The sequence below is a fragment of the Sabethes cyaneus genome, chromosome 3 (genome assembly GCF_943734655.1).
Source record: "Sabethes cyaneus chromosome 3, idSabCyanKW18_F2, whole genome shotgun sequence".
Taxonomy (NCBI): Eukaryota; Metazoa; Arthropoda; class Insecta; order Diptera; family Culicidae; genus Sabethes; species Sabethes cyaneus.
Window position 1 is genome coordinate 211,485,047 of NC_071355.1, and position 25,932 is coordinate 211,510,978.

The 25,932-nt window shown below is 38.1% G+C and overlaps 1 protein-coding gene across 1 annotated transcript; it reads right to left on the bottom strand.

Annotated features, from left to right (window-relative positions):
• Nucleotides 1-3,576: 3,576 nt before the first annotated feature.
• On the bottom strand, nucleotides 3,577-4,745 carry LOC128742846 (dihydropteridine reductase). Its single transcript, XM_053839330.1, has 3 exons — nucleotides 4,445-4,745; nucleotides 3,861-4,381; nucleotides 3,577-3,803 (listed from the first exon to the last, which is right to left on the bottom strand). Exons 1-3 carry the CDS (start codon nucleotides 4,526-4,528, stop codon nucleotides 3,701-3,703), a joined length of 708 nt encoding a protein of 235 aa, XP_053695305.1. The 5' UTR covers nucleotides 4,529-4,745; the 3' UTR covers nucleotides 3,577-3,700.
• Nucleotides 4,746-25,932: the final 21,187 nt, after the last annotated feature.

The following is a 25,932-nucleotide window of genomic DNA, read 5'->3' on the forward strand; positions in this document are numbered from 1 at the left end:
AAATTGTTTCGGAAGGTAATGCTTTGGTACCGTGACTGCTGGTAATTTCGCGAACTTAACACACAGATAGTGTTATGATCTGTGTAAAAAATTCAAATAGTACGTTAGAATAACCATACCTGAAATTAAATTAAAAAGAAAACTTTTCAATTAAATTCTAATATTTATTCTTGACAGTTACGTATTTCGCCTTCGACTTGCAGGCTTCATCAGTGTCTGTTTTCGAACAACTACAAAAAGTTTATACAACAACTACAAAAAGAGCTAAAATAGAGTAACTGATTTTAACGATTTATATATAAGAAATAGGATTTTTCCGATTAGATAGAAGTTTTTCTACAATTTTTTCTATGGTGAATAAGGACCCCTCTCCACTTTAGGAAGGGGGGCTCCTATACAAATGAAATACAAATTTCCTCATAACTCAAGAACTAATCAATCAAATGGAACCATATTTGGCATGTGGGTGCTTTTGGAGACAAGATTTTTTTCTATGATGATTAGGACCCCTTTCCTTTCTAGGAGGGGGACTCTCTTAGGAATGAAATACAACTTTCTTCATAACTCCAGAACTAATCAAGCAAATGGAACCAAATTTGGCATGTGGGTGTTTTTGCAGGCAAAATTTTTTTCAGTTGTGAATTAAGAACCCTACCCTCTTCAGGAAGGGAATTATGACCCCTCCCCCCTTCAATAGTGGGGAGGGGGTCTCCTATACAAATGAACCTTTATTACTTTCCTTCAGTTGGGTCACCCCTGCGAAATGATGCTTTCTACGAAAAGATTTTCCGTGAAATGGTACATCCCGCGTAAGGTTTTTCGCGAAATGGTATTCTGCGAAACTCTATATTCCGTGTTATGGTCAACCGAGAATTGGTGTTCCGCAAAATGGTATTCGGCGAAATGGTTTGTAATGATGGCGAATGTTTAAATGCTATCCGCTTTATTTTATCAGGCTAAGCAATGGGGAGAGTTGTTTTCTACTTTACTGTGAGGAAAATTTGTAAATTAAAACACCCATGAGCTCCTCAGAAACTTACAAAACTCGAGATTGTGACAAAGGTCATCCGAGGTTCACGATTTATGTATAACACAGTTTAATTTGTCGCAATACGAAGTTTGTCGGGTCAGCTAGTAAATAAATAAATAAATAAATTCTGCTTATGGAAATTAAGAAAAGCTGTAGCTCATAGCTTCATCTGTTGGATTCAGAATTACCTAACAAAACGACAACTTTCAGTTGAACTAGGTTCGACTGGGGTTCGCTTTTGCAATCAATTTGGAGTTTCACAGGGTAGTAACCTGGGATCATTTCTATTCAGTATATATTTTAATGATGTCTGTTCTGAGTTTTATCATTTGCATGGATATAGATTTCCGTAGTCCGTAATGTTTGTGTGTTTTTTACATTTCGCTAGTACGCTTCATTCTTTAGACAACTTCTGAGTGCGGAAATCGTTCACAAATATTTGGTCAACAAGAAACGCAGCCACTCAATGGAGATTTATCAGACACGCGTTTAGACCAATGTTGCAAATCCAGCGAGGAGCCAACGATGCCTATTCTCACGCGAGTGAGTTTGAGAAGTGTAGATTCAACGCTTACGCCGCTCTCGCAAGCCTAAGACAAACACCAGCTGTTGTTGTGTGCAGACATTCTGCTACCTACACACGCGCGAATGTACAGCCTCGTATCGTCTTTCTGCAAGCCCTCTTGTGAGTCAAATAACTCGTGAACAACCAACTGCCCGTGAGGGATAGTAGCTGTACAGTACAGATACAGATAGTACAGATTCTGCATTACTTTTTCTTTTCTTCTTCATTTTCACCCTGGATCCCACTCACGGGCGGGAGTGCGAGCGCTCACGAATAATCAATATCAGCAGCTCGAGCTACAACGACGAACGAGAACGATGACTGTAACTGTTAGCTAAATACCCACTCGCAAAACTAATCGCAGTGCATGAATAAATAAGAGCGAGATTCCGAGAGGGATGCTTATACCCGCGTGGTCGTTAGAATGAGTATGCGTGTGTGAGAAAATTAGACCAGACGAGTGTGGGCTTTGCAACACTGGCTAAGGCATCTCCAGTGATCAGCCTATAAGGACTGGCCGCGAAACCAGGGAAAGGCCTAGTGTCCTGCTTTCCTCCCCAAATATTTTGACACTATTTTTTAACATGCATCTTTCTGTTATTTAGAACTACACTACATTTAACTAAGACTGCAGAACTATTGTTTACTAATGTGCATATATCACTATGATAAATATATCACCTTTATTCACTAACTCCTATCCCTACCTCCACGTGGTGCCGGCTGGGGTACGCAACAACGGTTGTCGTACGCAAACAGGGAGAGGGGCATAGTGGCTCCCACCCACCCAAAGGTAAAGATGGCAGCCCCCTTAGCGGAACAGGGACCTGAGCACCCGCAAACTCTACATTACATACATTACAGAAAATGAAAAAAAAATCGATCTGGATTATTGGCAACATTTAGCATGAAAACACATGAACATGACATGAAGCGGAACATGGAATATGTTGACCTTTACCCAGTTGGGCAAGCTGGTTCAGCTTGCAAGGGAAGCTGGGCTGAATCTTGAAATCCTGGGATTGAGCGAGGTCCGCTGGGCGGGTACTGGTGAACACAAGACATGATGTGGGCAAGTCTTGCTCTACTCTGCTATACGAGGAAATATTTGTGAGCTGAATCAGCACTGTTGGTTGAAAGTAACATATCTAGGAAATGTTTTTCGTTTTCTATCATAAAGGTAGTTTAATATGAAAAGATTTATTCTTTATTCATATATAAATACGACATTTGAAATATAACAAACAGCATGCTCTTAACGGGAAACTAGCAGTCATCAACTTTTCGTTGGAGAGTTGGAGATTTAGGAAGCAGTTTTTGGGCCAAAAAGCAAGGTTCTGTCTATATAAATGTATTCACTGGATTTTTCTTGAAAACAGCGAATATATTTTCATGAACAAAATTTTTGTTTCAAACAAAAAAAACTGCTTTTGAAATTTGCAGAATCGATGACGACTAATTTCACCTTAAGTGACAAACTGAGGTGTTATCAAACAAGTGAAAGTTTCTTCAGTTAAAATCTTATGCTTGTTTTGCGAATTCGTTGAACACCTTCCTCTGAGCACAGTATGGTGAAAGGCTATTGCTACAGAGACTATAGGTTACAGAGGCGACGAGGCACTCAAAATCCGCTAAATTTTGAATCAAAACGGAGAGTTACCTTTATTTGTGATGGTACTCTTCGTTTTGATTCAACATTTAGCGGTTTTTGAGTGCCTCGTCGCCTCTGCCTGTAGTCTCTGTAGCTATTGCCAACGGCAAATAGCTGTATGAATCAACATTTCTGCTTGAGAAAATGACGTGTTGGAGGATAAGCAAATAGCAAACGATGTCAGACAGACCGGTCAGATATAACAGAATAATTTGTTCGACTATGCACTATAAAAATTAATGTGTTAAACCCTGGGAATCACCTTCATACAAATCAATTCTATACAAATTATTCATGGACCTAAAATAAAAACACGCAAGTTTCAGTACACAGAAAGCACTCGACGAGCACATTTATTGCCATAAAAAAAGAAAAGCGTGGAAATCTCCACAAACGAGGAATGTTGGAGCACAGTTTTAAAGAGAGCAATATTATTCGTGGTTCGCGAAGGATTCTAATCAGCCATAACCAGTTCAGTGTTAGAGTCCTTCGTAATCAGTTTTACGAGACTTCCATTTGATGGACGACTCTCGCCTTTGGTCCACTTGAGAAACAGTCTGTAACAATCATACAATTTGAGTTTATTGAAACCAGAAAACAAAACCAAAACTTACTCAGCCACAAATTCTAGAGGAGTCCAAGTGGCAAAATCGCCTTTTGGCATCCACTTACGATTCATCGGCGTATCCAGCGTTACCGGTAGAATAGACACCACCAAAGAATTATCGGGCAGTCCAGAATCTTTCCCGGCTAAGCTTTTCGTAAGCTGATGCACGGCTGCCTTAGCCATTCCGTAGCCAATCATACCAGGGGTGCCAGATAACGCCGGATTCGCACCGGTCAAGGCCAAAAGGCCTCCGCTCTTCAGATAATTTGCGCCGACCGTAGCCGAAATAGCTGACGACCAAACCGATTGCTTCCACATAAGATCAGCATTTTTTGCAAGATCCTTTGATGCATTGCCTCCAGCCCATCCGCCAGCAACACAGATCACAGCATCCAATTTGTCTCCGTTTAGCGATGATTCTACTTTCGAAAGCACATGTTTTTCTTGTGTGACCCAGTCATCGTCACGGTTCACCACAATATTCACATCAGCGGATTCGTTTTCTGCTAGATCGATGCAACTAATCCACTAATTTTCGGGAGAAAACAAATAAAACAGTGCGCTTTCTTGCGTAACCAAGCATCAACTTACCCAATTGTTAGTTTTAAAGTGCTGGACACAGGCGGCACCAAGAGCTCCACGTCCTCCATAGATTAAAACTTTTCCATTACTCATTTTTATTAATTATTAAGAATAGAAACACAAATTACAATCAGCAGACAGAGACAAGCCGCGTGTAAAAATCAAAGCAAAACTGATTAAACAGTACGATTCTGTGGCTGCTGTCAAGCAACTTTTGCGGCAAAGCATTCAACAAGTTTCGCTCACTCACTGGTCTGTAACTACGTTTGTAGAGCTGCTGCTGCGCTTTCACAGACCGTGGCGCTCTCAGAGAACAAAAGGCGGTGAAGCCTTGATACTGGTTTAGTTCGTGACGAGGTCCACCTCTATGCCGATCCAATAGACTTTGCAGCACATTGAAAGGGAGCTGCGGCAGCGTCTTATTCGGGCAATAATTGTTTCCGAGGCATAAAAGCCGGCTGGTAATGAATATTTACAAAATCAATCCCCATAAAGTGACAAGTTTTTCTGCATACATATGTGTTTGTCATGTCAAATGGAATCTGTCTCTCAAGTGACGACCGATACACTTCACGATAGTAACGGTTAGAGCCTTAACTAAAACTATAAAATTTTAAGTTTTTTACCTTTAAAGTTTTCTTTAATTAGCCACTAAACATTATTCCACGTGCGCCAATTTCAAAATCTGAACATTGAACGATTTAAATTTGAGGTAGGCATAATACCTCTATACCGCAAAGGCCGCCTGTTCTCGGAGAGAAACTAAATGTTTCTCCGAGAGTTTCGTATGGCAAACGCAATGGTTGAAAGTAAAATGGTCCACCGAACATTCGCTATAGATAATACCGTATAGATTTCCCCCATCGTGACCTTGTCCCAAGCGACTCGGTATGCAATGTTAAATTTCATGTTGACCTAACATTGACTGATATTGATGGAGAATTCAATGATTTGCAACCATCTAGATGTAAAAACTTCGCCGTAACCGATGCACAGTGGCACACTTCGATACGAAGCTCGGCCTTACGGTAAATCAGCTAAAATAGTCATTATACCTACCTAACTATTTTTTATCAGTGATTTGAAATTTGTGACCGAAAATTAAAAAATATATTCATTAAAGTGGTTTAAAAGACCACAATTAGGAAATAGTTTTCTTTTTAATATTTTTAACGTTATCGCCTGATTCGTAACAGACGGTTTTAAGGTTCAAACACGAGTAATTGATTTTTGGGATTTCAAAAGCAGTTTTCATGCTAAAAATAATAATTGCAGTTGTAAATTATTTTTAAAGTTTTTGTCGCACCACCCCCCCCCCCCCACCCCCCTTTGCGATATGCATTAATAAACAAAAAAAAAATCGTTTAAAAAGTCCTAAGTTGAAAATTTAAAAAACTTTTAGTACGAAATAAAAGTGTAAATTTAACCGTTATGTGTGCGACAGGGTACCCGGGTACCTTTTCAGTTTTAAAATAGTTATAACTCATTCAATTTAAAACATACGTCATTGAAATTTTGCGACATCGTAAAACTCGTTGATCTTAAGTAATTGAGGTTTTTTTGGTGCATATCCATAAAGGGGTTTAGCAATGACAGTCACTTGAATTTTTTTATTACGTAGGAGGGCGACAAGGGTACCCGGGTACCCATGATTTGCTATCTTCATAACTTTAGTTATGTTGAACCGATTTGGGTGAAACCAGTGGCATTTGATTCGTACATTTATCTAGTTTTGATTAGATAAAGCATTTGGTCATTAAATGACAAGTAGTTCCCGGGAATCGGTAATTCCGGAGCAACATCCGATAAAACGTGGGAAGCCGCATGTTTTGAAAGAATATCAGCTTTCAGTAAACCTATTAGCTTTGAACTTGACACTGTGGACCCTTTTTTCATCTAATTATATAAATTGGTGACTTTAGATCGCATTGACCACTTTAGAATTTGGTTCCTGTAGGGATACAGATGGCGAGTTGGGTGCCTAATCCAATATTAGAATTGGTTTAGCGGATCTTTTAGATGTTTTGAACTGAAATGGTCAGTTTAGTACTGATTGATAATTTCGGAACTGGCTCCAAATGTATAACGGATGGTTCTACGTTTTGAACGGTTCTGATAATGCTAAGCATTATCTTGAATCCTGCGGTATCATCTGTGACCCCGTAGAAACCATTTTCGAAATAATCAATCAAAATACATCGAAATATAAAAAATATCACCTACCGAACTAATTCCAAGAACTTTGATACCCATATTGCTAGGTTTTACCTCCAATCCTGGACTGGCCACCCATGACCCCACAGGAACCTTCTCCGGAATGGCCAACCTGATTCATCTCATTATATGAAATAGTACATTGTATGAATTTTTAGAGTTTTTATATCCGCATGACTGATTTTCCTGCAATACAATCATTTCTCTTCCTTACAGCGGACACTCTGTCGGAATTCCGGATTTTCGGGCCCCGTATGTCTTTTAGTGGCCAAATGGCCAAATGATTCAAAACTAGATAAATAAACGAATCAAATGACACCTATTTCGTCGAAATCGGTTTAAAATTGTTGATGTTATAACAATATCAATTTTGGGTACCCGGGTACCCTTGTCGCCCTGCTAAAGGTGTTTTTTTTGTCGCACACATAACGGTTAAAGAATGCGATGGCTGAAAAGCGTTTAAAAATACTTTCATTTCTGTCTCTTTTTCTTTTGGGTGATCAAAAAACAACGTCTATATGTAAAGTAACAATATATTTGGCACTCACACTTAAACTTGGGATAAAAACGCTTATATTTTACTGCTTTTTTAAAAAATTCTTATTATTTTTTTCGCCCCACCATCCCCCTCTCCCCTCCCATTTTGTTGCCCAACATCGGAAGGACAAAAACTAAACATTGATAACTATTTGTTACTAGCTGATTGCCCTAACTTACTCGGGGCACCTTTGCCTCCCAGTCACTTGTACATCGGTTATTGTAACGAAAATTCTCATAGTGCAGGAATCAAATCCCCTTTTCTTCATTTGAATGTGTCTACTTCCTTTGTCAGTTCCTCCTGTTGTCCTCCAGCCACTTGTAAATCTGTCTTCTTCTCAGCAATCTCTATAAATCGAAACAAAGGCTTTATTACGCTTTTGAACCTCCCCCTTGTTAAGGGCCAGCCTATTCCCCCTTTTAGAAATGCAGCCAATTGCACAACTGCTATCGTTCCAAACGCAAGAGAAACGCACCCGTTTACCTATTTGATCCCTGCCTCTTTTGTCAAACCCCCTGTGCTAATTCTTTTATGTCAAAAAACGTGTCTCACAAACGACGTTTGATGAAGAACCCTCCAGTCGTTCCGGAGTTTTGGCGAATACATATAGGGGAATGCAAAATGAACGGGACAGGCAAAATTTTGACAAAATTCAAACGACCATAACTTCTACAAAATAAGACATTTTTAGATGAAACTCATTGCATTTGACGTGAAAATTTTTCTAGTTTTTCCTTAATATTTTCGTAAATTTTCCTAAAATATTTGAAGATTGGCAGTCGCCAGTGGGCACCGGAGATATTCCTGGTTGTCCGGGGGTATGTCAAAAACTGATTTCGCTGATCATCGCTTGTATCTTTTTCTGTCATGAAAATTTAATGGTATTCATATTTCATACCAAAACGAGACTTCATTTCCAGTCGATTGGTGAAAAGAGGACAGAAATACGTCGTGAAACAACCAAGTTACGGCCATTTCCGTGAAATCAGTACCAGTAACATTTATTGCTCTGACCATTTTGACGCACATGACGAACATGACGCAAACCATATATGAGCATCAAACTGTAAGGTTTTATGAGCCACTGACACTGGAAGCATTTTCAGGCCCGTAGCTTGCCATGGCAATCCTGCAGCAGGTCCTCTAGAACCCGCCAAAAGTGGTCGTTTAAAGGAATATCCAAAATCAAATGAATAAGGGTGTCAAACTCCGGGACTTTCAACCCTCTTTACTTCTTGAAGTTTGGCACTCATATTGGTGTGGTTTTTGTCATGTTTTAAAATGGCCATAAAGGTAGGACGTTACTGGCAACATTTCCAGCACTGATTTGATTGAAATGGCCATAACTCGGTTATTTCTCGACGGATCTCTGTTCTCTTGTCAGCTATCGACTAGAAATAAAATTTAGTTTTGAGATAAAATATGAATATTATTGAATTTCCATGACAGAAAAAGATATAAGCGATGAAAAAAATCAGTTTTTGACATGCCCCTGAATAATTGTCGACAACCAGGAATACTGGCCGGACTCGATTATCTGGGGATTTGATTAACCGGGGATTCGATTATCCGGGTTTTTAAACTCGATTAGGCCATTGCAAATAATTTCAAAAGTTTTTGTCACCCCGCCCTTGGAAATTGGCTTAAAAAATCGGGGGGCAAATAAATAATTTGTAAGATATAAGTTAATTTTTTTTCATTAAATCAATTGTCCCCCTTCAGTGGCCCAACACCGGAAGGACAAAACTTTATAAAATATTTGTAACAGCCTTATCCGGGTAAAAAAACTATTTTTTTTTCGTTGATTTATTTTAAACCTTAATGTTATAGTTTTCAAGCTACATGATAATTCTTACTTGACAAGTATTGATTCACCTCCCTAAAGATACAAAATTCCTTTCTTATATCCCTTTATTCGGCGAACAAAACAAAAGTAAATCCTGCGATAAGGAAATCAATTTTTTTACTTAAAAATGATCATCATTATCATGATCATCATCATCATCATCATCATCGTAATCATCAATAAAAAAATTGCAAAAAAGGTATCTTATGGCTTTAGGGGAGATTGATCAATAATAAAAGAAATCATTTATAATACCTAAATGTTGAAAATCATCACACAAAAAATAATTTTGTACTACAAAAAATCATCAGTGGAAAAATTGTAAGAAAGGAATTTTCTGACCGGATAATCGAGTCTGGGCTGTATTTGCGGTGTCCACTGGCTATTGCGAATTTTGAAATATTTTAGAAAAACTAAAAAAAAAATTCCCGTCAAATGCTGTCAAATGGTTTCAGATACAAACGACTTATTTTGTAGAAGTAATGGCCGTTTGAATTTCGTCAAAATTTTGCCTTTCCCGATCATTTTGTCCAACCCCTGTACATTCATACTCACGTTCCTCTTCCCCCCTGTCGGCTCCTTCCTAGTAAGCTCCCCCTTCTGTCACGTAGCTAATTATGCGTCAGTTATGCGTCTATGGAAATCCTTATAACGGAAACGAAACAACGGTTTCTTTCCATGTAACCCTCCTCGGTGGAACCACCCACATTTCTCATAGTCAATTACACAATTGGCAGGTCCAAAATAGGACATTAAATGCTTACCAAATTCACCTCTCAATAGCTCTTATTGTTTCGCGTACTGTGTGACAAGTAGCGCCGTCTTGTTGAAACCACATATCGGCTAGATCCAATGCTCTGATTTGGCGCACAAAAAAGTACATTGTCAGCGAATGATAGTAGGATCGATTGGCAGCAAAGTGGCTGCCATTTTCATGTTTGAAACAATAGGGACTAATAATTTAAGTTCATTTTCCTGGGTGCATTGCCGGTTCTTGCATTACCAATGCAACAATTTTGTTTGCTGACTAAGCTAAGAACTGAGCAGCGAAACATAATTTTTCAGTAAAAACACGCATCTTCTTCAAGTTGACCAAGGCCCACTCATCAAAAATTCGATGCCGAAGCTGGTCAATTGGTTTCAGCTCTTGAACGAGCTATATTTTACGCGGTTCAAGACCAAAATCCTTGCGTAAAATTTTCCATCTGATTGAGTAGCATAATTCGCAATTGTTGAGAATAGACCTTTCCGTTTATGTGTGTGTTGGTGCTTGAAAATGAGGCAAACAGGCATTAGCTCTTTTCCTAAATGAGGTAAACATCATGTAAGGTAACCAACCTAATTTGGACCCCATCAGCAGCTGTACATAATTTGGATTTGATTTTGCTGTAAGTGCAGGGGGGATCTATCGGTAAGGAATTGTGAAACTCACATGTGAAGGGGCAGGCAGGTGACCATAATTTTCAATGCCGCTCTTGCTACTTTTTTTCTTATCGATTTGCTGCTCTTGCCTGTATATGTAGCTTTCGAAAAGTTTCTTAGTTTGTTTTATTTACGCTAAAAAGCAGATAAATGCATTATCGGGATCAAAACAATACAAACGACAATTGCGCTGCGTGTTAGAGTTTGAGTTTCTGTCAACTGCAGCAGACAAAAATAGAGTTGCGAGTCCCTTGGCTCGAAATCAATCACACGCCGTTTGGTCCATGACAGTACAAACGTTATGGACCAAATACCATCTGCGGTAACGCACACATGTATAGAATTTGACAGCAATAGATCCCCCCTGTGTAAGTGTCCAAATTATATACAGCTGCTGAAGGCCAAAATACGTTGGTCACCCTATATACACATGTATTTCGTGTTCGCTAGTGTGGGTGCTTGAGCTGTCAGAAAGCTCTATGGCGACGGATCGACAATGGCTTGAATGGTTCGTCCGCTAAGTCGATTTTGACGGCCATAAAAGGGTCTAAATTTGCAAAATCATTTTTCATAGAACATGGATGTTCATAATAAAACGCAATGAGTGGTGAAAGTTGCTTTGGTGTAAGTTTTTCCATTATGAAGTGGCAGTATTAAACATGTTTTCCTTTGACCCATGTCACGAAGCACGCGAAAACTGTCAGAAATAAAAGTTTGAAAAACGAACTTTTATCTACTTCATGTAAGTTTAATGATGAAAAATGATTCACTATATTTTTCGTTGTACTGATGCATAAAATCTTTTCAGTAGTACTTTGTAGCACTTTGGCCTCAGTTTCCCGTAATCTTAAGTTATTTAAAAAGAGAAACACGTTTTATCTAACTTTTTTGTCATATTGGATTTTCATGTTTTTATACTTTTAGGCAATTTAGTAATGAAAAATAGAAGGTCAGTATAGGTTGAAATTTGTTTTGGGCTCAAAATATAAATTTGAATAAATTCCTACAGCATTATTCCTTTTTCGTAACCTTTCAAGGGCTATGTAGGACAAAGAAAAAATAATGTTGCATAATATATTCAATTCTACATGAAGAATAGATGCAAAACCATCTACAACGCTGTAGGATAAATCATTCACAGCAGAAATGAAGTTGGTAGGTACCTACACCATTTTTTATGCTTGGACAAAAATTTAGTGATCTTACCATTTATTTCACATATTTTCACGAAAGCTCTTATTTATTAGCTAGGTGCCTTGCTTGCAGAGTGCAAATTGAAACCGGGCCACCGTTCTGTTGGCTTGGTCTAGGATGAAATCGAGCGTGTGGCAAGAGCTCGCCTTCTGTCTCATGTTTTAAACTGGTGAACAAGGATGCTGATGCCACGTTCGACAGGCGCACTGTTCGAGAAAAAAAAATCGATTATCAAAACCAAAATTAGAGTTTAATACTGCACCGGCCATTGCGCAGTGGGTAACATTATTTCCAACAAGTTTTTAATTTTAACCTAATTTCCAACCCAGTGTCAACCACCAAGACCTGCACCAGTGTTGGAGCATGCTATGCTACTGCCCGACAGCAGGCAGAACAAGTACCTAGGTACCTACGGGCAAGAGTCACAATAAATTTGGTGGTAGCGGTTGGTTAAGTCATCTGTTTGGCCAGCACAAAACGTGCACCAGAATTGTCTAGTCGGAAACCGGACCTAGTCGTCGGTAGTCCAATGCGAGGTTTGGCATAATTATATTATAAGTTCTCAACCGCCGGCCGTCATCTTCACTATGCTGGCGAAATAATGGAAACTCGTTCCAATTTTGCGCCTCTTTATGGAGAGTTCACTCTACATAAGTTCGGCGATTTCGACTGTGGCTGGTAGATTGTATGTTTCAATTAACGGGATTTTAATCGAATTCAATTGGTTTTAACGTGTTAGCTTTGCATTAGTTCCGAACCATTTCGTAGCTTGGGGTGAATATTGATTGTATATGAGCAACATTTGTCGGCCAAATGTTTCGATTCTGCACGATTGGATGAATCAGACAATATGGTCTAGCAGCTGAAATAGGTCGTAAAACTAACTCTTTTTAGCAATTTTCAAATCATTTTTTTAACGATATGAACTTTGTTTCATAGATTGGAGATTGGACCGTCTAAGAGTTTGTGTTTGACTTCAGCATCCAGCGAGAACAAGTTATATCTCTTAAGGGCGTTCTAGTTATAAAAGCATGGAAGACAAAAACAAATATTATAATGCTTTTATTTGTCATAATAACCGATTGTCACAACAGTGCATAATCGATTGTCACTACAGAGTGCTACTCTTTGCGGATCCGTGGGTGGCACTCAAGCCTCCGTTGATTGAGATGCTTTTATCTGTGTAGTTCAAAACACATCGTTTGGCGCGTGGATGGATGGATGTAACTGTTTGCACTGAGCGACATGTGTTTACTATCTTGGCTGTCGGTTTCTGCTATGTGCTAGTTGGAGCATTGCCAGATACGGTCCCACCAAACATACATCACGCACATCGCATCGTAACCTTGAACAGGCAGTCAAACCGTTTTCTTTTCCGGAGATCCAACGTAAAACTATTTACTCAGCAATTTCTCAATCCACCTTATTGCCTTGTTATTTCATGCTTCGGTACACCATTGGCATCGATTTCCGGGGCAAGGCCAGTTTTGGGGAAACGACATTCGACAGCCGATGTCGTAAAGTGACGGATGATGATGATTCGTTAAACTGCTCTACTCGCCGCTTGCCAGTAAATATCATCCGAATAACGGGTGACAACTAAAATTTTGGAATATTTTCGAGCCCCTATACTCAACAACAAACGAGCTCAGGGAGAAATGAGAGTGTGTATGTGTTAGCTCTTTCTATCTTCTTTCTGCCAGTATTTTTTGTTATGTTTACTGCCCATAAATGCATAACAGTCCCATCTGACTTTTCACAACTTTTGAGATAAACCTGGAAATCATCTTTAAATTAACTGTTCTTTCAATATTTCAAACAAAAAAGTTATGTTTGTTCCCAAGATGTTGAAAAAAATATCAAACTATGTCAGTCCCATATTACAAATAAACGCATAACAGTCACAGTAGTGAAAATATATCAATAAGTATCTGTTTTTTGGAAATGCCTGGACCGATTCGACTGCAGCAACTACTAAACGGAAGATTTTATGGCCTAGAAGAACACTATTGAGGAGAATTTGGATCGGATGTACGATTCCGAAGTTACAGTGGGAACAAGCTCCGGAATATATTGGACTTGAACATGGAAGCACCTTGAATTACAACAAACCCATCATGTGACATCTATAAATATACGGCAAATCTAGACTATTGGTAGTCGTATAAAGTGTTCAAGACGACATTGGCCATATCTAAACATGTCCGTGAATGTTCCAGATACCTCTACGGGCATCAGTTTCTGAATTTAACTAAAATGCAACATGTGACTTCTCTAAGTCGGTACTCGAAATTGCAAAACTAGTTTGAAATAGTTCATTTGTTGTCACATATAGTGTCCTGGATCACATTGGTCATACTCGGACACGTTATGGGACCTCACTGTAAATTCAAGATAACAAATTACAATAAAAAGGAGAAAATGGCATGAAGAGATTTGAGTCTAAAAGGACATTTTGAACAATTGAATTGAACGAGCACGTGAATTCTCAAAACAACACGTGGTCTTGAAAGTACTGCCGAGCCACCGACAACACAAGGATCAAGGCATGCTGTGGCTGTGACCTGTGACTGTTATGCGTTTATTCTTGCTTATTCAAGCACAAATAAACGCATATCAGTAACTTCGGCAGTTTTTCTAAATTTTAGAACAAATTTTAGGTCACTTGTGAACCAATTGCTTGTAAAAGTATTCTGTTATGAACATTCAACTGATTTTATGACGATTTGGACGATTTGTTTCCAAAACCGATTCAATATTAAAGAAAAATTGTCGTGGCTTCAACAGCGTTTTTCGTAGTTGCACGTTTTTGCAGATGTGACTGTCTTCCATTTATGGGCAGATTTATGCTTGCCAAGGTTTGCTTAAAACGGCGTCAAAACAAGAAGCTTACCGGTGCACTATGAGATATCAGGCGGACAAAAATCAGAAAACTGACTTTCACTAATCCGCCTAATGACATTTTCTATTGATAGCAAACACTTCAATTAAGAAAAATCCAAAATAGCAAGTCTCTAGTCGATGTTGTTTCTGAGATAGAGGCTGTCAAAGTTGAAAAACGATATAATATATACACTTTTTGCCATTCAAACGTGTTTAGTTTCAAATCACTTTTTGAGCACTATTTCCAAAATTAAATCTCATGTATCATATATCATCAGAAAGGTAATGAAATGAGCTTTCCGAAAAATAAATGGTTTAGACGGCTAGAGTAAAAATAATAGTGATAAAAAGCATGAGAAGAAGAAAAATATGGTAAAATTTGAGAATTTTTTGCTTTGTTAGTCCAGAACTTTTTTTCTCCAGATATCTCCAGGTTAATTCCTCCTTCTGGGTTAAATCTCAGGTATATACTATCAACTTATGAAAGAATTACGTGCCACCATGCGCCACTCTGCGAAATATAGGGTTTTGAAAATTTCTAGTTACCATGGGAGATTTTCTAGACTAAATATATTTCCAGCGAATAACAAACACACACACGCACATGCACACACACACACACACACACACACACACACACACACACACACACACACACACACACACACACACACACACACACACACACACACACACACACACACACACACACACACACACACACACACACACACACACACACACACACACACACACACACACACACACACACACACACACACACACACACACACACACACACACACACACACGCGCGCACACACACACACACGCGCGCACACACACACACACGCGCGCACACACACACACACGCGCGCACACACACAAACGCGCGCGCTCAGCTAACTGATCAACGTGAAATGTCAACAGAAGAAGCATTTAGTATAATCATATTTAGAAACTGGGTTAAACAGATTTCAATATGAAGTATTTCATAGGGAGTCACCATCGAGATTTCCTCCTTATGACGTTATTGGAACTATGAAGAAAACATGCGCCTCTCCTGCTAAGTTCATCGAAAAAACGTTTTCGAAAATTTTAAATTGCGATGTACCTATATTGAGTGGTCTAAATTTCAGACCTATGGCTTATTTCAAGATATGTTCTGCTGAACTTATGGACCAGTTTCGGTAAATCTTACAAAGCTTATATGGGACGAACGAATAACTTAACTGACCTGATAAACTCCATTAAGTTAAAATATTGTTAAAAATAGGGGAAAATCAGCAAAACTTGATACTTTCCGATGTCAATTAACAGGGTGGGCACCATGAGATTCGCCGGAAATTTTTTACAGAAGATCACTTATATTTTATCAATTGGCAGGCAGTTTCTGGATTTCGTTCGTTTTCAGGCTAAACATACTTTTACTAACCATTCAGATAGAATTACGGATGCCCCAGATATTCAAACTACCCTCCCATACTACCAATATTGTTTTTTCTAGTTAAGTGATTCTTATGTAGAATTTTCTGGCGAACATTTCAAGCATATTTATTTAAAAATCAAATTGGGAATGTTTTGAGATATTCGCGTTCGCGTTTCAAATTGCAAAAAAAATGTATGATGTTGACAAATTAGATAAAAACTGATAACATCATTCGGTTGCGCGACCAAAAACCCATAGAAAAAGTATATTGGCATGTCTTCACATCAAACTGTTGCATAGATATTTAAACCCGAAAAATTACTTTTTTTTTGAAAATCTGTAAAAAAAGGAAGCAGCGCCACCGCTAGGGGGATTGATCAATCGGTGTAAAACTTAGGGAAATTGGTTGTGGGGTCGGAATGAACAATTATGCCAACTTTGGTTGAAATCGCTAATGGTCGAATCCAAACCTTGTACGTTTGAGAAGGAAGGATTAGTTTTTCACATATGACAAAGGCAAACAGTTAAACCCTTTTCAAAATATGTTCGTGAAATGTTTGCAAATGTACTCTAACAACATATTTTAATCATATCAACTAGAAAAACATCAAAAATCCTAGAAAAAATTCGAAAATATTTTTGTCCGCCTGCTTGTATGGAAATCCCCCATAGTGCGGTGGCGCGTTGTACAATTCTACGAATTTCCACAGAAATCTCGGGAAAAAGTTTATGATACAACATTTAAAAAGGGTATATGTTGCGGCTTCGACTGTTTACCATATTCTAAGATGCCCAACAACTATTCGCAAGCAATGTAGTGCTTGACCAGCCAAAATTATGGACGCAGAAGGACATCGTTCTCTTTCTCGTTTCTTCAACAACATGCCCTCTGGTTTGGCTATCAGTCAAGATGCACCAGACGAATGTTTGAACAAAATTTTGATCGCGTTTCTACAAAAACATCATGCAGATGGACAATACGTGTTTTGGCCGGATCATCATCGCATTACGTCAAAAAAACTCAATCGTTCCTGAATACCCATTCGATCCCATTTGTACCCAAAAACCACGACCCGTAAAATCTGTCTCAGTGCGTCCAATCGAAGATTTCTTCGGGATTGTGAGTTCCTTGGTGTACAAAAATAACTCGAGAGCCACGAATTGCAAACAAATGCAAATTGGTACAATCAAGGGATGCAGTCGCAAAGTTGACATGACGGCCGTACAACGCTCCTGCTTCGACGTCAAACGAAAGCTTAGCCGAACAGCCGGTTACGGACAGTTTTCAAATGTACACTAATTTTTTTTTCAGCAATGGATGTATCTTTAATTTCGGTAAATCAGATCTTCTTCATGTATCTTTGTCTTTTTTTAACAGCTTGAGAAAAAAATTCCAAAATTTTAGTTGTCACCCGTTAACGACAGAAGCGTGGTTTTATATGTAGGTATATTACTGAAACATTGATTAAAAATAGCTTGAGCAAAAATTTTGATTTGATATTATATTTATAACAATTTTATGATTGAAGTCTATCAAAACAATGGATGTTGTTAACCACTAGCGTGTCCAGATCTGGGTAGAAGGTGGGATACCAAACTTTTGCAATGAACAGTAAGTTCTGCTTTCTAAGCCGCCATGTTATTTAGTAAGTAACCCCGGTGCAAGTGGGAATACGGGATAAGTGGGAACGACGCTCATCAACCTCATTTTCTCCAACTAAACCTTTCTAGAAATGGAAGATACCATTCCAACTCATACATTAAAATTATAGTTTAATTATAATTGGCTTTCCAAACTCCAAAATTGTACTTTTAATTTGGGCGTTATTTTCAATTTGCGTTGCAAGTTGGACGCACCTTTCTATAAATGATAGAACTCTAAAAATACCGTCATCCGGGGCGACATTGTGCCAAAAAACCATATGTTTTTGTTCTTTAGCTCAGTATACACACAATTTAGGAACTAAGTTGATTTCAAACCTGTCCAAATGTACTAAATTGTTCAATTAACAACTACCTTAGAGATGGTTTAGTTGCAATGAAACCTAATTTTACTGGAAGTGCATGAACTTTGGCACAATCTCACCCCTTCTAGGGGGTGACATTGTGCCAAAAACTTAAAGTTAAGCTAAAAACCTAAACAGTGAACGTTAGCATGTTGATCAACAATACACATAAATATCAGTATAAAGTAGTTCATATGGGGCCGTCCATGAACTGAGTGGACTATCAGGGGCAAGGGGTCGACCAAAAACAACGCATCATACAAAAAGTATGAACGAAAATAACCCGGGGAGGTCTGAAATAACTAAAAATGAGTTCGTAGTCAATGGACAGCCTTTATATAGCCAGTAGCGTTTTTAGGGTTAACAAGCGGGAGATATATGAAGGGGTGTATCCAAAGGGGGCATACCTATTTGATCATTTAACAAAAGTAACCATTACTTCGTTCGAGAACCCGCGGCCGCAGAACATGTAGCCCATCCCACCCCCCTCTCCCGTCCTTAAAACTGGCAGTTTATACACGGTATAATATATTCGTCTTATATTAGAGTGTTTATTCAAAGCATTTGAAATTTCCAGAGAAAAAGTAAAAATTAGTTTAAATTATTTAGCGACCTATGATGCTGTTTTCTCCAAAATGGATGATGCAATCTAATCTGTCACAATAATGTGCTCAATAGTAAATAATGTGAGTGTACTGGTGTATACTGACGTATTTTTGTTGTGTATGTGAAATCCACAAATTGGATCGATCATTATGGCTTGGCACAATCTCACCCCCGTGAAGCTCGAAAAGTACAAAGCTTCGAAAAATATTATTTCCGTAATCAAAACTTATCCAACGCATGATAACCTTTCAATACATTGTAAATGATTAGTTTATATACCTTTAAAATAGCAAGTTGATGCGATTTCTTGTTTGGGTTGGTTAATGGGGAACATTTTTTACAAGCCTTATTTCCGAGAATTTTTGATCTCGAACTTTGAAACCCTGTTGAGGCTAAATAGTTTGCTAATATTATCTATGTTCCATGCTAAGTTATGAATAAATATGTTATTTTCATCATCATTTTGAATTTAGGTCACCAGTTTCTATAGATATAATAAATTTTCACAAATAAACATTTTTGATTTTTGGCCCAATCTCACCCCCGTGGCACAATCTCACCCCGGATGGCGGTAGTTTAAAAGTTGTCTGACAGAAATCTAAGTCAAACAAGTCCAAAAAAAAAAGTCATAAATCATTCTTAAATTGTTATAAAATGTTTGCTTGTTCTGTCTGCTTTGTGTCATTTTAGTATAATACTCTAGAATCTCTTTTTATGTCCATTCATTTTACGTAATTTCTTTTAAAGCCCACTAGGGCTCCGTAGCCGCAAGGTTACCGAATCTGCTTTAACAAGCGAGTGGTCGTGGGTTCGAATCTTAGTAGAATCAAGCCATTCGATGTCAATTGACTTCAGCATGGGTTTATTCTCAGCTCCCCCTCATTTACCCTTCCTTCATGCTGAATTCTAAATTTACCTACTGAAGCCTCTTAAAAGTGCAAAAGTTCCTCCTATAGTTAAGTGTATTGGTCAGAGGGAACGAATGAGTCCTCGCCAGGGACGGCTATAAGATGGGATAATACTGGCAGTGAGGAATAAGTGGATAAAGTAGATCAAGCTTTGAAGGAAGGGTAAAACCCCAATACACACAAGCACGCATTTTATGCGTTTTTTATTTAATAAGCATATCGCTCATTCAATAGAGATTATAGTAAAAAGAAATGCAGTGCAGGTCATACAGCAAACACCCGGGTGATATCACCATCACTGGTGATAAGTCCACACAGGAAAAAAACCCTGTTTTTCATGTTCAAAATTTGAGTTGACGTCCTCTCTTTTTACGTCCAGAATTCACGTGCTTATCAAATACCATGCGGTAATCTCAGGAAATTCGGAATAACGTTTGTTCTTTTCACGTCCTCTTTTTTGTGTCCAAAACGTGAATTAACGTCCTCTTTTTTACGTCCAAAATTTGAATTAACATCCTCTCGTTTTACGTCGAAAATTTGAATTAACGTCCTCTTTTTTTACGACCGATTTTTTTCACGTTTCCCCGATAGTGGACGTAAAACGAGATTTGAGTATGTCAATATCTCAGTTATGTCATTTTTGTAACGTTTTGCTGCCATTTTTGTGCCAATTTGGTGCTGTTTTGTGCTGATTTTTGTCATGAAATTATGGTATGTCATTTTTGTGTCATTTTTCATAACCTTTCCGGACTTTTGAGGTCCTTTTGGTGCATTTGTATCTTTTTGTTCCCTTGTTGATATATTTTTATAGTATTTTTAGTATCAATTTGCTGCAATTTTGCACCATTTTGCAATCGTTTTTCTCTTGTTTTTGGTACTAAAAAGGTAGACCATTTTTGTGTCATTTTTCTGTGTCAGTCTTGTTAGTTGGAATTGTGCCTTTTTTGTGTCTTTGTTGTTTTTTTTTGAATTATTTTTTATTATTTCTTGCATCATTTTGTGTCACTTTCGTATTATTTTTGAATAATTTGAACACTTTTGCGTGTTTGTTTTGTTTTTTGTGCCGTTTTGGAGTTTTGTTATGTTTTATTTTCATTTCTATATTGCGTTATTTTTGTATAGCTTTTTATCATTTCTGAATCCTTTTTTTAGTGTTTTTATATTTGTTGGTGCCATTTTTGTAACATTATTGTACGGTTTATATGTGTAACTTTTATTGTTTTTCTGTAGTTTTGTGTCAGTTCTAGATTAGTTTGTTGGCAATTTGTATCATTTTATGTTATTATGCCGTATTTTGTAGTGTTTTGTAGATTGAAGAATGCTGTTAGCAGATAACTGTGTTTTAATGAATTAGTGTAGGGCATTCGCATGTGCACGACGTTAAGCTTAAAACAGAAAGTGACAAACCTTGGCAAAATTCCATGCATTATGACATTCTCAGATATCCTATGGAGAAGTACAGTTTGAAGTTTCGTATCTCAGAACTAGTAAATAAGTGAGTATATAAAGTGTAACAAATTGAAACCTGCGAGTCATTTTGTTAACATTTAATAACTCAATTTGCAGCGAAATAATATTTTTTATCAACACGGTGTATAATTTAATGACCAATTCTGAAGGAATATTCATCAAACTTCAAACTAAATCATTTGGTAAATATTCCCGGGCACTGTAGATAAAATGAAATGTCGAATCAGAATTGCACCATGAATGGAACCCTTCCGGGTTGTTTCATAGCGTGAGCTTTATTTCGCGGGATCGTTAATTAAATGATTTGGAATTTCTGGAGGGTAAATTATCCATTTTGCAGCGCGGAAAATCACTGCCAGCAAACAAACGGGGCGCACCGTAAACGAAACGCTAATGGACCGACGCTGTCACTGTTTTAATTGTAAATTGCTGTAAAATCCAATTTCTCGATTTCTGTTTCCCTTTCCCATTTACCTATTATAGATGTAAAGTACTATGGTATGTCTGAATGGTTGTTTTATCCGATTCCAGATTCATTTGCTGCTGCACGATAATCGGTATCGTCGGATCGACAGCGGCGGATCAGTCGACAAAGGAACGAATTAGGGTAAGTCCAAATTTGGTAAAACACTTGCTGTGGTAGGCCTCTGGCCACCTGATTCAGTAGTCCATTAGAGTTGAATTCCATTTGCTGCATTGAAATAATATCTAATATCTATTTATGTGTAGATTCATAACTAGTCATGACTGGGAGCAAGACTTGTGCATTTCAGTTCCCTGAAATTACGCAAACTAATAGTTGACTAATGACCATATATCCGTAGGTTTCTACGTTCGTGTTTCGCTTACAGTTAGGGAAAAATTTACAATAAAAATCACAGTTACAATCCAACCATTCGCAATCAAATCACCGCCCTAGCAGATAGTGCAATTGAAAAGCACGAATCATAAGCGTGCAGCGATTCCTTCAACAATTCGAAAGACCAACTATTCCTGATATCTACCAAACAGTGCAAGCACCACCGATATCTATTGAAAACACATTTTCAACAAACTTCAACTGTGCACGTTCAACCGGTCGATCTTTTTGTGCACATCCTCTCATTCAGGTGCGCCATTCCATCCCAGTTGCAGCAGGTTGTGCGGCAGCAGGGCATTCGAGCGGCAAAAAAAGGGCAAGCGATATCGAATCGTTCGACTCTGTCCGTGTTTGCGTAAAAGTTTTTAATTGCTTTTGTGCGAAATTGTTTTCAACATCACTCCTGTTCTAGTTCCATTTCCGGACGTGAGAACTTTTCCTCCACCGTGAATGACTACTTGTTCCGGTGGCAGGAGCGCACTTTCCGGCTGTTTCAGCACGTTTGCCATGAATTTGCGCTGCGCTGCGCTGAGTGCTGTCGTACGCCGTCACGCGGAATCCGAGATTTGAGAGGTTGCATTTATACGTAATTGCTTTTTCGACCGATTCGCGCTGCCTGCCATTGGCAAGCGGTTGCTCGTCGAATATTTTCAGGATTCAGGATTATTTTTATACGACAAAAGGCAACTGTCACGATAGCAGCCAGCGTCAGGCCAGGTTGCAACCGGTACTGGTAGTACCTCTCGTCGCGGAATGTCGCGGACGGCACACAATATGTACACCCGGTGGCAACTTCATTGTTCGGCACTAATCGACCGGAACAGCGAAATGAATTTAAAATACATGATGTTCGAACTTGTCGCACAGCGAGGTTAGTGGGTCAGGTTAGTATAACAATGGAAACTATTGAGTTTGATGTAGTGTACAATTGACGTCGTTATTATGAAAGCACAATCAATTTATTGACGTAAATGTCGAGCGACCTATCCATTATGCTTATGGATATGAGAAATAAGTTTGAAGATAATAGTCGTGCGATCAATATGAATGATAGGCATATTAGATCATCAGCAGAAAATGTATGAAGATAATATCAAGTTATACGTTATTAGAACAAAACATCCTGAAAACCCAGCATCATGACACTGCAGAAAGTTTGTCGCAAAAGAGAATAATTCATGCAACTAACAGACCAGGCTTCATTACGATAGGTAATATTGCATCGTATGATAAACTTGAAGATGATCGGCAAGAGAAACTGCTTACTAAGGGTCAAAAGCCATGTATGTAGTTGACAGCATTATAAAGCTAGTTTGTAACTTGATTACACGGAACGAGTGTCCTACATCGTTTACAGCATTATGCAAGGTACACAACCTGCACCCTTCTCTACGTAACTACGTAACTTACGATTAAAAATTGCTCAAATAAAAATACGTATAAATTGATTAAATTTTCTATTAGGTATGAAAGTGAAAAATATTTTGCAATAAAATTAAAAATATTAGTACAGGTATACCTTGATAGTACGTAACCTCGTTAGTACGTACCCTCGATAGTACGTACCCTCCATAATACGTACATTTTGCCTCGATAGTACGTATCCTCGATAGTACGTACATTTTGCCTCGATAGTACGTACACTTTCCAGCAACACTTTATTTGTTTCATTCCAAGTTTCACAAAGGGCAAAATCATTGATTTAAAAAAGTTAAAAAAATACCCGGTATATTAAATCAATGCCACTAAAATACATATTTATTCAATAGTGCATGCAAATTTGCAAATTTCATGCAATATTAAGCATAATACAACATTGTTTCAAAGCCTAAGATTGTGATTCGATAGTACGTACATTTCGGTAATACGTACGCTAAACGAAGCGAAGGTGTACATACTATCGAGGTATACCTGTATAAAATACAGAAAAATATTCAGCTCTTCCTTGATCAAATTTAAATTACCGGGCCTTTCGTTTCACGGCAGGTTGCCAAATGCGGCCAAAAAACACAAAACAATCGTGTTGCTTCTGGAACACAGCAGCAGTCGTTTTTCCAAACACTCGTTCATGTAAATTTCCTGTTTAATGATACCAGCTGCAAAAAAGGTCGCATTTCAAACACCAAGTAAGATAACCTGCCAACCCAGATATTTCTAAGCGAATATGGACAGTTTTAAATGCTTGAAAATGTCTGTCATTTTTCCTCTTCCGGTTGCCGTACAAAATTCATACCCACAAAGCTGTTTAGAGTCTGCCTTGACGTAGGTTTCGTCGTCCATCACCACGCATTCACAATTCGTCAGTCGTTGTCGTCGTCGTCGGTGTTGGCGACAGTTGATCTGGCTACTTCTACTGATTTTACTAACGCTAATCGACATCCGAGTAATTTTGATTTTTTGTTGCACCGCTTGCTTAACGACAAGGTCGTCAGTGTACATTTATGGCAGTCAGTATGGCACCGAATATCACCCTTCCCTTGCCTTCTTCAGTGTACCAACATGCTTCCATATACTCGGGAAACTATCACAAAAAATAAAATTAGTTCAACTGACCTGCTAGCTGTAATAACATCTTGCAACTCGAAGCACTAAACATTGCATTCTATATATTGCCAATTGCAAGGAAAATTGTACCATCCAAAGTGCGATATCGCTCATAAAAGTGCTATTTTGCATTAAATCGTTTCGGTCTCTTCGGCGCACTTATTGCTTGGAATATAACGAAAAAGTGCGCCGAAGATACCGAAACGATTTAATGCAAAATAGCACTTTTATGAGCGATATCGCACTTTGGATGGTACAATTTTCCTTGCAATCAGCAATATCCTATTACTTTTTGGGCCGTAAATTACACTAAATACTGAGATTTGTGCCCAATTAAAATTCATTACTATTTTCTCACTTTTTTGTTGTCGATTTTTTATTAATTTTTTTTGGCCGTTCCATTCGGTAAATCATTCGCGAAACTTAGCTTGAGGCACAGAAAACTTTAATTAAACACCCAAACAGTTATTTAAAGAGTTATTATAATGATTTTGCCCAAACTGTTCACTTGAATTGATAGGGAAAACTTCACTTGCGATTCCGAAGCCACGATCGTCGAGTTGTACACGTTACCGAGGGAACGGGCGTATATAGAGCAGTTCCACGTGAAATAGGTAAAGGACAAAATTGAGCCTTTATGATTTAGATGAAACTTTAGAAACGTGTTTGATAGGAGGAAATATGCACCTTCCACAGGTTTTGGTGCCATTTGGATTCAAGACTGATTTTTGAAAAGGGCGTATTTATTTTCATGTGTATTATGTTTGAAAGATTGTATTTCGGAAACTATCGATTTTACAAAAATTATGTCTAAGCAAAAGTCGTAGAAAATTGAACATAAAAAAATATTTTCTAATTTTTCAAAAAATTTGAAAATAAAACTTAAGCTTTACGTCCCCGACATCAAAAATGAAGGTACTTTCAGTTACACTTTTGGCTCTATCTCCACTGATTTTCAATCGATTTTTATGCAACTAGTCTTAAAAGAACCACATTAGATTGGCCTTTAATGGAAAGATATGCTGGTAAATTATGGTTCTAATTTCCCGGAGATAATCCAGTTCGCGGTGAGATTTTTTTTGACTCATAGGTAGCAGATGAAATAAACCTAGAAATCTGCTTGACTGCGCAAAAGTTATCCATTTTATTTATAGTCACTAGTAATGACTTTTACACTATCCTGTAGAGCGCTGGCTCACGCCCCACACTTCGGAACATCCGGCTTCGGTTCTAAGGGAACTCAAAAGTGGTCATTTGGAATTCTCTTCGAAAATATGGCAAAAGGGGTATCAAATGACAGGATTTTTCAACACGAGCTCATTAGTGGACATTTGGATGTATTTTGAGGCGATCTGGACATGCCGGAACAACCGGCATCGATTCTCCTGGAACTCAAAAGTGGTCATTTGGAGTTCTCTTCGAAAGTATGGTAAATGGGAAACTAGGCCTAAAAAATTTTCTTTCGTTTTTGTCTTTTTGTTCGTAGATTTTTGCATGAAAAATAACAACGTATTTATTAAGAGCATGAATAGATTTGGTTTTCACGTTTAAGCTTTAAGTAAAAATGTTAAAAATCCA

What these genes read in the sequence shown, in the direction of transcription:
- LOC128742846 (XM_053839330.1), bottom strand. Translation starts at nt 4,528, where the DNA reads ATGAGTAATGGAAAAGTTTTAATCTATGGAGGACGTGGAGCTCTTGGT. An exon ending in ACTTTAAAACTAACAATTGG is followed by an intron (nt 4,382 to 4,444) that starts GTAAGTTGATGC and finishes CCCGAAAATTAG; the next exon opens with TGGATTAGTTGCATCGATCT. An exon ending in CCTCTAGAATTTGTGGCTGA is followed by an intron (nt 3,804 to 3,860) that starts GTAAGTTTTGGT and finishes TGATTGTTACAG; the next exon opens with ACTGTTTCTCAAGTGGACCA.